The sequence below is a fragment of the Excalfactoria chinensis genome, chromosome 1 (genome assembly GCF_039878825.1).
Source record: "Excalfactoria chinensis isolate bCotChi1 chromosome 1, bCotChi1.hap2, whole genome shotgun sequence".
NCBI classification, from domain to species: domain Eukaryota; kingdom Metazoa; phylum Chordata; class Aves; order Galliformes; family Phasianidae; genus Excalfactoria; species Excalfactoria chinensis.
In genome coordinates this window covers 48,042,088-48,056,778 of record NC_092825.1, presented here as the reverse complement: position 1 = coordinate 48,056,778, position 14,691 = coordinate 48,042,088, and the positions used below count along the sequence as shown (strand labels likewise).

The 14,691-nt window shown below is 59.1% G+C and overlaps 2 protein-coding genes across 2 annotated transcripts; both read right to left on the bottom strand.

The window, feature by feature from the left end:
* Positions 1 to 349: 349 nt before the first annotated feature.
* On the bottom strand, positions 350 to 7,731 carry SUN2 (Sad1 and UNC84 domain containing 2). The gene is made up of 18 exons (XM_072326695.1): positions 7,606 to 7,731; positions 7,160 to 7,292; positions 6,718 to 6,878; positions 6,483 to 6,617; positions 6,016 to 6,111; positions 5,657 to 5,750; positions 5,507 to 5,577; positions 5,228 to 5,352; positions 4,819 to 5,034; positions 4,662 to 4,739; positions 4,539 to 4,582; positions 4,245 to 4,410; positions 3,912 to 4,133; positions 3,252 to 3,336; positions 3,054 to 3,169; positions 2,755 to 2,922; positions 2,566 to 2,658; positions 350 to 2,283 (listed from the first exon to the last, which is right to left on the bottom strand). The coding sequence occupies exons 2-18, from the start codon at positions 7,270 to 7,272 to the stop codon at positions 2,170 to 2,172; spliced, it is 2,097 nt and encodes a 698-aa protein (XP_072182796.1). The 5' UTR covers positions 7,273 to 7,292; positions 7,606 to 7,731; the 3' UTR covers positions 350 to 2,169.
* Positions 7,732 to 8,878: 1,147 nt separating this feature from the next.
* Positions 8,879 to 13,843, bottom strand: LOC140257129 (extracellular serine/threonine protein kinase FAM20C-like). Its single transcript, XM_072346167.1, has 10 exons — positions 12,628 to 13,843; positions 11,466 to 11,641; positions 11,311 to 11,389; positions 10,916 to 11,008; positions 10,529 to 10,644; positions 10,150 to 10,330; positions 9,944 to 10,053; positions 9,499 to 9,580; positions 9,299 to 9,358; positions 8,879 to 9,221 (listed from the first exon to the last, which is right to left on the bottom strand). Exons 1-10 carry the CDS (start codon positions 13,206 to 13,208, stop codon positions 8,987 to 8,989), a joined length of 1,713 nt encoding a protein of 570 aa, XP_072202268.1. The 5' UTR covers positions 13,209 to 13,843; the 3' UTR covers positions 8,879 to 8,986.
* Between the last annotated feature and the right edge of the window lie 848 nt (positions 13,844 to 14,691).

The window sequence follows — 14,691 nt, the reverse complement described above, 5'->3', positions numbered from 1 at the left end:
CCTTGTGCCAGAGCCTTCCCCCAGACACAAAGCAGCCTCACAGGGAACTGCAGCGGAGAGCCAAGGCTGGGGCAGCCTCAGGTCGTGGGCACAGCACAGAGCTGGGGCACTGCTAGAAGGCTGCAAGCAGGACTCTGCAGGCTTTGGCTTCTGTGGCCCAAGGGATTCAGGTCTGTAAGATGGGGGGTGTTGAGCAAACCTGCATTGCCCCTATGTAGTATGGCAGCTGGAAAGTAAGGATTGGGTATGAGAATACACAAAGAACAGCTCCAGCAAGGATGCTCTCACCTCGCTGCATCTCGTTCCCACCTGCCAGCACACCAACCAACCAGCCAACCAACCACCTCTCAGCAGTTTAGATATAATTTATTTGTCTTGGTCTTTCTTCTTTCTTTGCATAGGCATAAATTACAATCCGTTGATTAAAAAAGACAACGAACAAAACAGTGCAGCATTTGCAGCAGGCTATGGCATTAAGTACATCCTCCTGCCTGTAACAGTCCATTGGCGCAGGGCGGGTCTGTAACACTGCAATGGGGCAAACCGAAAGCAATGGGGGGAGAACAGAAGGGACTGCAGTAAAGAGCAAATCTCCAGCCCTGCGGTTATGGCATTTCCTCCAGCAGATGGACAGCCCTGCTACAGAGGAGAGATGCATCTCCACTCTGTTTCTCATTCAGATAAACACAGGACAGGTCTGGTTGCTCTACACCGTCACCGCTCGCAGGCAGCTGCAGCCAAGCTTAAAATAACTCAGGCTGCGGATGCCAAAAGTTGAAGCTCTATGCTCAATATAGGAGCAAATCTATTTCTCTCCCCCCATTGCCCTGGCAGCAGAGCTGCTTTCCTCCAACAGAATGGCCTCTCAGCCCCGTGCAGCCATTTTAAGTGATTGGAGATGGGGACAGTATAGCCCCGATCCCCTGGGGCTGACGGCCCTGTGCCCTTCTCTCTGCCCCTTGCCTCTGCCAGGGCAGGGATCGGTGCTCAGCGCCTGGGAGGAAGATGCCAGCATCCTACCCTACAGGGCACAAAAGCCACATGCAGGCCCTGCAGCTTATATTATTATTTGCCAACTAAACGCAAGACAAATGTGGTGGTTAGAAACACTACACCAGAGCGTAAGCTGAGCTGTAAACTAAGGCTGGGGGGGGGGGTCTATGGGGCCCAGCGAGCCTCCTCCACCCCACGGCCCACCCCACAAACCGGATGGGAGAAATGGTACCCAGGACAACAGCCCCCAGCAGCAGCTGCCTCTATACACACGTGCCAGTGGGAAAGTGAGCTTGGAGGATGTCCTGCCGGCACCCGGTGCGGGCCCTGTCCCCCAGCCCAGCTGTGCTCCTCTTATTGCAGCTTATCCTACAGCGTGTGCATCCTCGTGCCAAGCGAAGCTCTAGCCCCACTGCCAGGCGAAGCAGCTCGCTCCAGGGGTATCACGTCACAGCCCCGCCTCCACGTAAGTAGAAATTGCACGGAAAAAGTATTTCCGTTGTTAATATAAAAAATAAAAATCCCCGACACCCTCATTGGAAAACAGCCCGACCCCGTAAAAAAAAAACAACCAACAGAGCAAACCCAAAAGGGGAAGCAGGCGAGGTTTGAACGTAGCATCCTCAAGCTTAGCAAGCAGGACAGGCAGCCCCAGGCATGGGGAACCCCAGCAGCACTGGGACCCAACACGGCTGCTGGGCCAAAGTGAGCGGACTCCAGCCCAGGAGTAGCTTTGCAGCCCACACCTGCCACATTTCTCCCCTCCTGCTGCCCCTGATCCTTTACCTTCACCATACTCGGTTAATACTGTCTTATTTATGTCCCCTCTGCCTGCCCAGCATGGAAGGGGTTGAGGTCCTTAAGATCTTGAGAAACAGGGAGGGGAGCACCACACAGCGCAGTGCCCCAGCGCATCACGGAGTTCCCTCTATCCCAGCAGTGGGAAGGTTATATGTGCCACCAGAAAGGGGACGGCGCGGCCCCAATAGAAAACAAAATGAGCTTCAGAAGTCAGAAGTGTCCAAAACGCACCGAGAGCCACCCGCGTGGTGGGATGTCCTCGCCTCACCCCTCTGCAGGCAAAAAGTCCTCTCCTCCACAAGCAGCAGCAGCGCAGGCGAAGGGCAGTGCAGCCTCCCACATCCCAGGACGGTCCTGTCTGGCAGCAGGGGGGATTCAGAGCGCCGGCTCCCCGTGCACGCGGAAGCGGTAGATGCAGGTGTACTCTGGGTGGCCCCAGTTGCTCAGCACGCGCAGCTCCACCAGCTGGAAGGTGCCCACGTCGTCACCCTTGGGGACAGGAGAGATTGTCACGGTGTGGTTGGGTTGGAAGGGATCTCTGGGTCCAGCAGGTCACCTGGGGTCACACCCAGGTGGGTGCTGGAGATCTCCGTGGAGAAGATATGTGGGGATGGGCAGGCAAGAAGGCCTCCCAATGAAAGGCTCAAGGTGGACATCAGCCCCACTTCACAGGCTGAATGCCCTGAGAACAGAGAGAACCTCCCCACATCCAACGCCATCACCCAACTTCCTTCCCGTGGCAAGTGCTCCAACAACACTGCCGTGCCTCACCTCAAAGTAGAATGTTTGGATGGGGTCACCATCCTGGTTGTAGGTGAAGTGCCCCAGGAGAAGGCCCTCCTCCTCTCGCTCCTCTTTCAGACCCTACAGGGAACAGAAGAGACAGGGATGATCAGGATGAGGAATGGGGGCCACAAAGGTGCACCCCACCCTCCAGCAACCCACTACAACCCTACTCACGTAGACAGAGAAGTCCTTAGGGGCACTGGGGATAGTTCCCTGGGGTGACAGTGCTTTGGGGACGTGCTCCAGTGTCACAGCTGTGGGCCGGATGAGGCTGGAGAGACGGATGACAGCAAAGCCCTGGGATCCACGGAAGGCCCAGCAGTTCCCGGGGTTGACATCTGGCTACATGCACAGAGAAGGAATGCCAGCTCTTAGCAACGTTATCACCATCAGCACCATTTTTCCTCCCAGCCACAGCACTCAGTGTGAGCTCTGCATCACCCCAGGGCTCTCAACCCACTCTCAGTGCCCACCTGCAGGATGACGCGTGGGGACTGCGAGTGGTACCACAGAGGGATCCCAAACAAGCTCAGCAGTGCTGTCTTTGTCTCATAGGTTTCAGAGCAGCGGGTGTTGATGACGCTGGCCCCTGGTACAGGGAGAGGAGCACAGGGGTAAAGGAGTGTGCCAGCACTGCCTGGCTACCCCCAGCTCACCCCCCTGCCACCAACCTGCTGACTCCAGGGCGTAGTCGACCATCCCGACACGATCCTCACTGTAGCGCTTCAGTGCTTGGTCCACGATGAGGTGCACTTGCTGTGGGGGTAAAGAGGGGCCCGGTCACAGCGATGAGGTCCTGTCTCCACCTCCAGCCCATGGAGTCGGGGCCCTTCTCACGGGACAGGCAGTGATGAATCACTGCGGCAAAAAGGAGCAGGCGTGCGCTCGGCTGCAAAGCCTCATTAGAGGCTGCTAAAAATACCCGGGACAAGAAGTGCTGTGCAAGGAAGGGGCAGCGCCTGGGCTGGCTGGGCTCACCCTTCCCAGTGCTGATGGATGAGGAGGGGGAACAAGGACCAGCCCAAGGCCACACGGTGCCCCCAGAGCTGCTCCTAAAGCTCAGTGTCTCAGTGTCACCACATGCACAAGAGCCCATACAGGGTGAGGGGACTGCCAGTCCTGTGCGATCCCTCCCTCCCTCCACAGGGAACTGCCAGCAAACATTTCCAAAGCAAACAGGCTCATTTTTTCCTCCGCTGTCATCCTGCTGCAACGTTTTGCCCCAAATGACTCAGCAGTGCTGCTAGGGACAGGGCAAACAAGATGGCTCTGGCTGTTTGCAAGCTCCACGGAATCCCCACCCATGTCCCCAGGGCTCGGCCACCACTTACCTCTTCTGTCACCCCTCCAGCTCCCCCCTGCCGCAAGGCCACACCAATGCTGTCCCGTGCTGCCAGCCCACGTTCCTCCCTCATTTGGGTGAGGATCCGGAGCTCCAGGGCGCGCAGCTCTGCCTGTAAGTCCTCCCGCTGGAGCAGCAGTCCGGCCGTGCCGTCATCCTGCCGTGACTGTGCCAGGAAGCGGCTGATCCATGCTGGCATCTGTGCTTCCACCTGGAAGTGTGGCACGGGACTCAGCTGTCAGGCAGGGACCTGTGCCTCTGCCTCAAAAGAGGCCCCAGGTGGGGGTAAGGGTCCTTAAAAGGGAGGACATCCTGCACTTACATCAGCCCGTGTTGCCTTGATCTGTTCCAGCACGGCCTCCAGGTGCTTGCTCATGGCCTCCTGCTCTGAGTGCAGCCCTGCCAGCTCCCTTCTCAGCGCTGACACCTCCTGCTGCAGCTCACCCATCGCCCGCTGCCAATGGCCCTGCAGCTCCTCCTGCACCGACCTGTGCCACCAGCACAATGAGAAATGCCACCAAGCACCACCAAATGCCCCCACATGCCAGGCCGAGGCCTACCCCACCCTCAGCTCCAGCCCCACAGTGGGGTTTCTCCCCACACTAAGCACCATTACCTCTGCCACTCCACATTCAGATCCCGAAGCCGGGCCTCCATCTCCTGCCGGCACAGAGGCACAAGAATCAACACGAGAGCTGCCCACCATCCCCAAGGACCCCACGGGGCGCACATCCCTCACCTGTGAGGCCTGTGCCATCTTCCCCAGACGCTTGTCCATATCGGCCTGCAGCTGCGTCCGCAGGGCATCCAGCTCACCCTGCAGGGCAAGGACGAGATGGGGACATCAGAACCCACCCCGTCGCATCCCCATGTCTGCACCATCCCGCTCCCCTCACCTGGAGGTGCCCAGCCATGTTGCTGCGCAGACGCTCCTCCATGCTGGCCTGGCGGCGGCCCAGCAGCCCCTCCAGCAGGCCCAACATGTCTCCTGTGGGTGGGGATTCACCCCCGGCCACCCCCAGCTCCCAGCGTGACACCGCAGCCTCCAGCGCCTCAAAACGCTTCTCCAGGGCCTGGAAGCGGGTCAGGAGCTGCTGCTCTCCCCGCAGCCCCTGTGATGGGAAAGAGAATGCCGTGCAGCCGCCCCTGGGCCTTGCGGGCCTACGTGGGTGGCTGTGTCCCATTACTGCTTCCCCTCCCTCCATCTTAGGGATGTACCAACCTTTAGGGGCTGCACCCACTGGCACTGAGCTCCCTTGAGTGCCTGGCCCCAGCCATCCCATCCCAAAGGCAACCAGTTTGTACCTGGTCCAGTGCAGTCACGTCCTGTGCCCCGGGTACATGGGAGGAGGAGAGGCGTCCCGCTCCCCACCACGAGAAGATGGGGAGGCTGTGTGCTGACAGGCCGTAGGGGTACAGGTACCACGCTCCTGGGCACACCAAGGGATGAAATCGTTCAACAGTGATGGGAGACAGGAGCCACAAGCACTGAGCTCACCGCCATCCCATCCTGGGTACAGCACGGGGATGATGGCTCGCCAGCCTCGTATCACACTGGGATGAGGGGGCAGTAGGTGGGCTCACCATAGGTGACTGCAGCAAGGAGCAGGAGGAGCAGCAGCAACCACAGGGACTTCTTCAGCCGTGGGTAGCGTCTGCAGAGTGGGGAAGAAAGAGGGCTAAGGGCTGTGTCCCGCAGTGGTGGGATGCTCATAGGGCTGGGGCTCCACTCACCTGGACAGGGGGACACGCTGTAGCTGGGGAGCCCTTCCAGTGACACGGTGCCAGGCGGTGGCTATACAGGACAGGAGCCATCCCACAAATCGGGCTGGGGGAGGACAAGCAGGCTCAGAGGGACCCCAGGACATCCCCTCTGCCTCCAGGGCTGCTCTCTAGAGGAAGACAACCCACGCATGCAGCATCCCCATCCCTCCCTGCCTTAGATTTGCAAGATGTGGAAGACACCAACTGCTACATGGTCAACAGCGAGCTGGCATGCGAGCAAAGCAGCCCCATAGGACAACAGCCTCCACATGAGCATGGGAGAAGTGTGCAGAGGAGAGAAAGCCCTTCTTACTCAGGTCCTCACTCACCTGGTGCAGTGAACACCTGCCAGAGGAAGGAGCCAACCCTGGAGGCAGCAGTCCTCAGCCCTGACCCTGAGCTGCTGTGGGCAGAATAGAGCTGACCTGGAGGGAGATAAAGACAACAGGTAACAGCTTCGAGTTGTGTCATGGGAGGTTCAGGTGGGACATAAGGAAAATACTCTTCTCAGGAAGAGCGGTGCTGCAGTGGCACAGGCTGCCCAGGGAGGTGGTGCAGTCACCGTCCATGGAGGTGTTCCAGAGCCGTGTGGATGTGGCACTGAGTGGGCAGTGGGCATGGTGGGGATGGGCTGCTGGTTGACCAGATAATCTTAGGGGTGTTCCCCAACCTTAATGATTCTGGGATTCTATGTGAGAGGCGACATGGGATGGAAGCCACATCCCTGGGTTTGATATAGGGGCTGGGACTCTGTGGTCCCATGGAGGTGTCCTCAGCATCCCACCTGCATTCCTACCTGCATAGTCATCTTCTGAGGAGTACCCAGAGGAGGAGGCGTAGGTATCATAAGTTCGGCTCTCCAGCAGCCCGTTGACTTTGCTGGACTCCGTGTCTCCTGTATCCCTTCTCCTCCTGGTGGAGAGCTCCCTGCCTGCTTAGCCGCCCCAAAAAACCCCATAGAAACAGCTCAGAAAAGAACCGTGATGCCCCGAGGGGTTGAGGTGAGGGATGCCACAGGTGGGCAGGCTCACCCCAGTAAGTGCTGCCATCCAGGGCATCATCCAGCGCGGCCAGCCCCCGGCTGCCCCCCAGGTAGGACTCGCTCACCAAGGACTCGCTGTAGTAGGAGGTCTGGGTGCTGGGGCCGGGCGAGGGCCGCTTGGTGCCGCTTGCTTTCCTCCTCGCCGCCGTCCTGCCGGGGGCGGAGGGCACCATGAGAACCCGTCGGTGGGCGTCCCGCAGCGGAGGCACGGCGCGGGGCGGGGAGGATGCTGGGCACGGCGGAACCGCTGCTTTGCGACACCCCGAAAGGTGGGGAGCCCCCGGCCCCGCTTCCGCTTGCACCGCTGCGGTTTTCCGGCACGGCGTTCGCAGCGCTTCCCTCCCTCCCGCCCATTGGGCCCAAAGCTGCCGGGTACCCAAAGCCTGACACCCCCCCACCCCCACCACCAGGTCCCTGCGGTACCCCCGAACCTGGCGGTGCTCTCCTTGAAGGGCAGCTGCGGGCCGCCCAGCAGGGAGCCGGTGCCGTCCTCATCCTCCGGATAGAGGCGCGAGGTGACCAGGCGCTGGCTGCGGCGCGACATGGCGGGGGACCGCGGCTCACCTGGGGGGCAGAGGGGGGTACAGTGTCATGGAGGGGGAGGGGACAGCCACGCTCGGGGACACCCCCAAGTCCCCCCGTGCTGAGGGACGCGTAGGGCCAACCCGAGCGCATCCAGGGGCAGCTGTTCACGGGGCAGTGACAGCTGCGCTGTCCCTTTATGCCGTCCCCCCACGCGGGTCCACGCAGCCCCGCGACCGAGACGCGAGCGGGACTCCTCCCAGCCCACCCAGCACCCCCATGCCCCGAGACCGCTTCGCTCCCACAACCCCCCATACGCACCCCCCGACCCCTCCATTCCTCCCCCAGCACCCACCGCAGAGCCGAGGACAGCCGCGGAGCAGCAGCAGCGACAGCTCACCCCCCCTCCGCCCGCGCCGCTCCTCTCCCTTTTGTTTTGCAAGACACAATCCCCCCCCCGCTCCTCCTCCTCCTCCTTCCCCCCCCCGGCTCCCGCTCCGCCCCAATGCTCCGCCCCAATGTTCCGGGGGGGGTTCGGGGGGGTCCCACGAGGCTCAGCGCTGCGCCCGCACTGTCCCGGTGTGCAGCGCGCACAGCGCGCCTTTGTCTGCTATTCTAACCCCCCCTTCTTTTTTTCTCTCTTTTTTTTAAGTTCTTGGGTTTTTTGTCCCATTTCTTTGTTTTGTTTCTTTTCTCCTCTCCTTCCAGCCCATTAATTCTAGCCTCAATCTCTACTTGCCGTTCCCAGGCCCCGTTGCCCGCTGTGCCCCCCCCCCCCCTTCCCCATAGCTCATTAGCGACCAACTCGCCCAATTTGCTGCTTCCTGCACCGTGTCCCGGGGACACCTCGTGCCCCACAGCCAACCCGGGGACGCTCATCCCCACCGTGGGGAGCGAAGCCCCCATCGTACAGCACCTGTCCCGGCTGACGCAAACCCACCACGGATTAACCCCGGCCAGGATTAGGGGATAAGCCGGGCGCCGGGCGCTATATATGGTGCTGGGCCCGGTGTGGATCCCAGAGCCACCTCTGCGGGAGGGACCTGGAGCCCGCTGGGATTTTGGGGTGGGTGTGGGAAGAGCGTGGGCAGGGATGAGCATTGCCGGTTGGGTGAGCCATGTGGAAGCTCACCAATGGCCCCATTAACGCCTGGCTGCGGGCTGGGGAAAGGATGGAAAGGGACTGACTTTGCTGGAAAGGGGACTGACCTTTTGCACAGGACAAGGGGGAATGGCTTTAAACTAAAAGAGAGGAGATATAGGTTAAGTCCTGAGTGGAAATACATTACTCAGAGAGCGGTGAGGTGATGGCACAGCTGTCCAGATTGCTGTGGGTGCCCCATCCCTGGAAGCTCAAGGCCAGGTTGGATGGGGCCCTGGGCAGCCTGGGCTAGTGGGTGGCAGCCCTGCCCATAGAGCGGGGTAGGACTGGATGGGCTTTGAAGTCTCCTCCATAACCAACCATCCTGTGCTGCTATGAAAATTCCTCCTCTCCTTATAAAAGGGTTTGGAGGGGTGGCCATCCCAGCATGCCACGTGAGCCTGGGACTGGAAAAACAGCCCCGCTGGCCGGGATCCCAAATCATGTTTTCTCCACGAGGCCGACCTATTTATTTAAATAACGCGCGCACCCGCCCGTCTCCCCTTGCATCATCCAAGTGCCAACATGCAACACCACGCACTCAGAGCTCTTCCCAGGGTGACAACTGCCATCATACCACGTCACCGTCCCCGTGTCACAGCCACGGCCCTATGTCATCCACCAGCACCTGGTGGGGCTGTGCTGCCGTGGCCAGGCAGCGTCCCACAGCCGCCAGCACCTTGCCCAGGCGCCGGTCCAGTGCCTGCAGGTGGGGCTCAGCCAGGACGGGTGCCAGGCGGTCGGCAGCCAGTGCTTCCCGCAGCAGCTCGCTCAGGCGGTAGGGCTCGGTGGCCAGCAGCCGCAGCCGCAGGTAGGTGGACTTCTTGATGCTGCCGAAGCGGAGGACAGAGCTCGGCATCGAGATGGGTTTTCCCCAGTGGGAACGTGAATGGTGGGAGCTGCTTACCTGCAGCACTGCTGGAGCGGGGCCAGGATGGACATCTCGTCACGAGAGTGCGTGCCGAAGCTGCGGGAGAAACCCAAGGGTTGGCCTCGGGGGGTGTAGCAGGGCAGCATCACCCTGCACTGGCTCTCATTTTGACTCTTGGCATCCCTCAGCCCCAGCTCTGTCCATTGAGGGTGGCTGGGTGCTCCCCTCTGCCCTACCCGCGGCCGTTGTCCAAGTGAAGCAAGAAGGTGTCGTTCCCAAATTTCTCAAAGGTCTCATAGTGGTGCCGGTCCATGTTGCCTGGAAGGGTGAGGAGAGGGTGGCAGCAGTGGGTGACAGCGGGGATGGATACCCACACGGCCCCATGCCAGCTCCTGCACAGTGTCATCCTGCGCTGAGTTTTGGCAGGAGACAAGCACCCCAACATCGTCACGGTACAGGGCAAAGCAGCCTCACTCATGTCCCTGTTCATTGCAGGAGAGTTGGACTAGATGACCTTTAAGGGTCCTTTCGAACTCAACAATTCTATGACTCGATGTACACAGCATGCCTCTGGTCCTCCAGCCCCAAACATGCCATCAGGTGGGGACTATGCCATGGGGACAAGCAGGCATTGCCTCTGCCATCATGGAAAGTGAGGAAAAACTGGAGGGATGCACTCACCCATGAGGAAATCAAGCACTGCCATGTCAATGAGGTCGAGGAGGCGATGACCACTGTCATAAGGCGGTGTCTGGCGCACCTGGGTGCAGTAGTTGGGGTCCAGCTCCCATCTGGATGGACAGTGGGACAAGAGTGACCACAGGGCCACCTGGGCAGCCCTGCCATGCCCCTCAAATCCCCTTGTGTCCCCCCATGTCCCAGCTCACTCAGCCTTCTTGCTCTTGTGGTAGGAGCGGCGCCAGGGGCTGCGCCAGGAGCGGCGCTTGGCCAGAGCTTTGTCGGGCAGCAGGGCTGCCATGGAGCCCTCCAGCTGGTCCGGTTTGCCGCACAGAGCGTGCTCGGTGGAGCAGTAGTAGGAGCACTCCCCGTAGAAGCAGACGTTGCCCGCTGGCATGGGGGACAAAGCACAGGCTGATGACTGAACAAGAAGCAGATGAAGCTACTCACCATGCCACATGCATAAAGCAATAGCATGGTGACTCTTCTTGAGAACTGCTTCCATGGATGGGGATGTGGTGGCAGCTGGAGTCATCCCCCAATGGGTGCCTGCCCTTGTGTGACGGCCAAAGGGTGGCAAGAGCTCACCTGGAGAGATGAAGAAAGTCTTGGCCAGTTTCTTGTCAGTCGTGATGTCCCGGATCTCCTTTGTTATATTCACCAAGCGACCAGAAACCGGTGGGATTCGTCGGAAATCCAGGATCCTAAAGCACAAAACTAAGCAGAGTTTCTTGCCGACGGAGCCATTTGTTTTTTTGCACTGTGTTACTATAAGCATAATGAGATGCAGGAGTCCTTGCAATAGAGGAGGAAGAGGTGGCTGAAGGAGCCATTTCTTGGCCAGGGTTGGATGCGAGGTTTGCTGGGAAGCTGCAGGCCCCAGAGGGACGATTTTTGGCCGTGCTTCCCACCAAGCACAGGGCAGTCCCCCTGGGCTGAGGCCCCTTTTTGGGTGCTGGCCACACAAGAACTCACCTGTCCAGGTGAAAGGCTGCAATCTCCGCATTGTGCCGCTCAAAGTCTGAGAAGTAGAAGAAGTCAGCGGGGGTCTCCTGGTCCCTGCTCTGCCTGAGAAGATTTGGGGAGGGCAGGGATGGTGGCCAAAGAATGGATCACCTCCTGCTTGTTCCCAAACCACCCGCTGTGCTGCGTCCCTGGTGCCACCCGAGACGTGACCAGGCACAGGTGTACCCTGCTGTGTGGTGCTGCCTCAGATCCCACCGGGACGAGGGCTGGGAAGTGGTCCTCATGGATCATCTTCTCTTTCCCACCACTGGAGGTCACTACCCCATCACAAGCTGCACCAAGCCTGCTGCCAGCAGTAGGGGAAGGGGCCTCCAGCATTAGGGCTGTAGTCAAGCTCTACTCACTTCATGGGTTTGAAGAGGGCCTGCCCGTAGTTGGGGAATGTCATGATGAGCTTCAGCTGGGTACCGCCAGACTTCTGCACTGGAAGGGGGCACACAAGGATGACTGGGGCTGGTGGGGAGACCAATGGGATAGGGGCATGGGCAGGGGTGAGTACCTGAGCTGACAATCTTCATGGTGGCCAGGTCCTGCAGGAGGGTGGGCATCAGGGGGTCCTTGCGCGGATACAGCTCATAGCGGTTGATGCCGACGTGGAACTTGAGCCAGGCGGGGTAGGTGTCGTAGGCCGTCTTCCCTGTCGGGAGGACCATCTCGGCTTTACTGCTGCTGACCCTGCAGCCCAACAGCCACCACCACCCCAACAACAACATTTAGTTGGGATGGGGCCTTGTTCCCAGGCCCTTCCAGCACAAGGCCTGGGTGGTGGTGGAAGCCCCTGGCGCAGGTCCCCTGGTCAGCTGATGGCCACCCTTGCGTCCCTCACAGAAAGTCCCCATGGTCTCCCAGCTGGGCCTCCATTTCCAGCTGACACCACCCCAGGGGATCAGCTCCCGGGTGTGCAGTCAGCTATGCACAGTTAAAGGGAGACAACAAACATCCATAAAAGAATGCTTCCCAGCAGCATCCTGAGCTTGCAACTGGCTCCCCCTGGCCAGGCCCATGGCATCCCCTGGCCTCCCTGCAGGATGAACTTGGGTTATCTAGTCCCCTCATCTCAGTATTGTCACCTCTGGAAGGTGTGCTTTCCATAAAGATCTGCTGCATATTACCCGTGGTATCTCCATTAATACCTTCCTTTCTAATTAGAGGTTAGTAGTGCAGGGACAAAAATAGGCACCCAGCAGTGGTGAGCTCACCACCCAGCAGAGCCTAAAGAGGTCAGAAAGTGCCCTGAGAAACACAGGACTGCCGTGGTCTCGTGTCGAGAGCCGGCTGACATCTGGGGTTTTGCATTTCCAACACGAGGTGGGTGAGAGAGGGGGATCAAACTGGTCAGAAGTCTGTCGTGAGGAGTTCCCAGAAATGTACAGGGAGAGCCCAGTGCTGGGTAAGGAGAGGAGGAGATGACCTCCAAGATATCATACATAACAGTGTGAATAATTCAGGCCTCCCCTTGGACTTCGCCATGTGCCACACGGGCAGGAGGCTCCCTGCAGCTCCCCAGGGCAGCAGCCTGGAAACGGGGCTGAGATAAGATCTGAGGCACTGGGGCCATGCAGGTGGGATGCTGAGCCAAGCGAGGAAATAATTTGTTTGCTCCCTGCCATTTGGTCCCTCAAGCACTTCCACACATCCCCCCAGCCCAGCCCACTCCTCACCATTCATCGCTCCCACTGCTCCGTAGCCTGAACTTTTCCATGGGGTTGACGACAAACAGCTTGTCTTTGTCCTTCACCTCCGGCAATGGGACATTATAGAGAGGATGCTCAAAGAGCGCGGCCAGCTTGGATCCCCTGTCCCGTGCTGGACTGATGTCTCCATGCCGGTGCTGGATCCTCATGTTCCCATCCTTTCCCCGTGGCTCTGCTCCCTGAGGCTGGGAGCTTTTCTCCAAGGAACCGTTGCTGCCACTGAAGTCCTGGAGGACGCGCAGGCTCAGCTTTTCATGGCTGGCCTGCAAAGGGCTGCCTGCGGGGGTACCCGAGGCTTTTGGTGCTTTTGCATCGCAGCTGCAGAGCCTGCAAGTTGCAGGGAGAGCCAAGTCCATCGTTACGTGCAGCAGGAGGACCAGGAGCAGCAGCAGGAGGAGGAGGACTTTAAACTTCCTTTTGACAAGTGTCTGCAGCTGGCACCGCATCCTTCCTTGCCAAGGGGCAGGCACCCACACGGGGCAAAGAGAGTCAGTGCATCCACTGCCAGGTGTTCCTCTGCTCAGAAATCGGGGAGAGCTGTCCTGCATCTAAAACATCGCAGCAAAAAGCAGTGCTGTGGAAAGACCCTGGTGGTGGGACAGAGAGAGGGGTAGGAGCTGCAGCAGGATTTATAAGGGACGAGCTAGCAATGCCAAGGTTAGCATGAACGGGGCAAGTTCCAAATCAATAGCTGCAGGTGGGTCGGGGACAGAGACAGGCACAGATAACGCGTACACTGGCAATCAGACAGGTGTCCTGCACTGTTCCATCTCTTTGGGCTTCTTCCTGCCCAGATCACATTGCTTCCACACCTCGTTTATGCACCTCTGCCCCACTCCCCAGTTCCATCCTATCTGCTGGATTCCCACCGTGCTTATATCTATACACTCATCATCCAGTTTTGCTCCCACTGCTCAGCCAGGGCAACGTTAACACCTCTCCATCTATTCAAGGATGCTTATATGCAACTGCACATCAGTGGGTAAAATAAAAGCTGGAGCAATTTTACCCTTTTTCATCTCCCAAAGGATGCAGAGGACACATGAAATCCCACACACCGCACTGTCCCCTTGCTGTGGGCACGTGGTGTTCCTGGCTCTCCGTGTCCCACGGCACAACAGTTGCTTGGAAACCGCCTCCAGCTGACATCGCAGGCAGCCCCAGCTCCAGCCAGCACCGCATTTCCTTCCCCTTGCCACGCGCAAACAGCATGGCCGACAGGAGCAGAGCTTCCCACAGGGCTGGCGAGCTGCAAGCCACGCAGAAGGAGCCAGGCGGAGGGGAGCAGATGGCTTCCCCGGGGAAGGGAACACGGCGTCTTGCACTGGGAGGTTTGCTGGATCCGGTCTGGATGCACGTTTTGGAAAGAAGGCGCCTAGGAGGGGCTGCGGCTGGAACACAGGATCCTTAGGTCATTGCTTAGTGGGGAACAAAAAGCCAATAAAAACATGTGCTAACTACTTGCATCAAAGGAGCTGGGCTCAGCTCCGGGAGAGGGGCCATGGATTCCTTTATTCCAAAGCCAGCTCTGGGAGAGCAAAGGGAGAGGGGGACCCCCTGCTCCTTCCAGTGGCCCAGCATCAGCTCCAAACTTGGCCTGCGGGGAGGTAGGGTGACAAAGGCGTCATTCCCACATCCTAGAGCCAGACTGGGACAGGTCTGTGATGTAGGTAGCTCCCTCCTGCTGAGCTCTCAGGGCAGCTGCATGCATGGAGACACCAGCACAGCGCCTGCAGCCTTTTCTATCCCCTTTGGTTTGAAGCCGTCCTTCTGACCAGGAGATCCGTCCCCATGCCATGGTATATCATAATGCTCCTCGCTCCCCAACTCTAATTTAGCATCAAATTGGAAAGTAGAGGAAGGGGGAATAGCTGGGGTGCTCGCCACCCTTAGCACTTCAATGCTGGCATTAAATATTAACCAAAAGATTTTTCAGCGAGCAAGAAGCGAGCCTACAGCAACAGGGAAGAGCTGGGGAGCTTCAAAGCCTGCCCTGATTGCCTGACAGCACATCAGGGCACCTCGTTGCCA

Bases quoted from the DNA above. Each gene is read 5' to 3' on its own strand.
- SUN2 (XM_072326695.1), bottom strand. From the start codon at position 7,272: ATGTCGCGCCGCAGCCAGCGCCTGGTCACCTCGCGCCTCTATCCGGAG. The intron at 5,751-6,015 runs GTGAGTGAGGAC...GTCCTCCCCCAG, and splicing joins GCAGGTGTTCACTGCACCAG to CCCGATTTGTGGGATGGCTC. The intron at 5,035-5,227 runs GTACAAACTGGT...TTCCCATCACAG, and splicing joins ACGTGACTGCACTGGACCAG to GGGCTGCGGGGAGAGCAGCA.
- LOC140257129 (XM_072346167.1), bottom strand. From the start codon at position 13,208: ATGCAGGACAGCTCTCCCCGATTTCTGAGCAGAGGAACACCTGGCAGT. The intron at 11,009-11,310 runs GTGAGTAGAGCT...AAATCTTCTCAG, and splicing joins GCCCTCTTCAAACCCATGAA to GCAGAGCAGGGACCAGGAGA. The intron at 10,645-10,915 runs GTGAGTTCTTGT...TTTGTGCTTTAG, and splicing joins GCAGCCTTTCACCTGGACAG to GATCCTGGATTTCCGACGAA.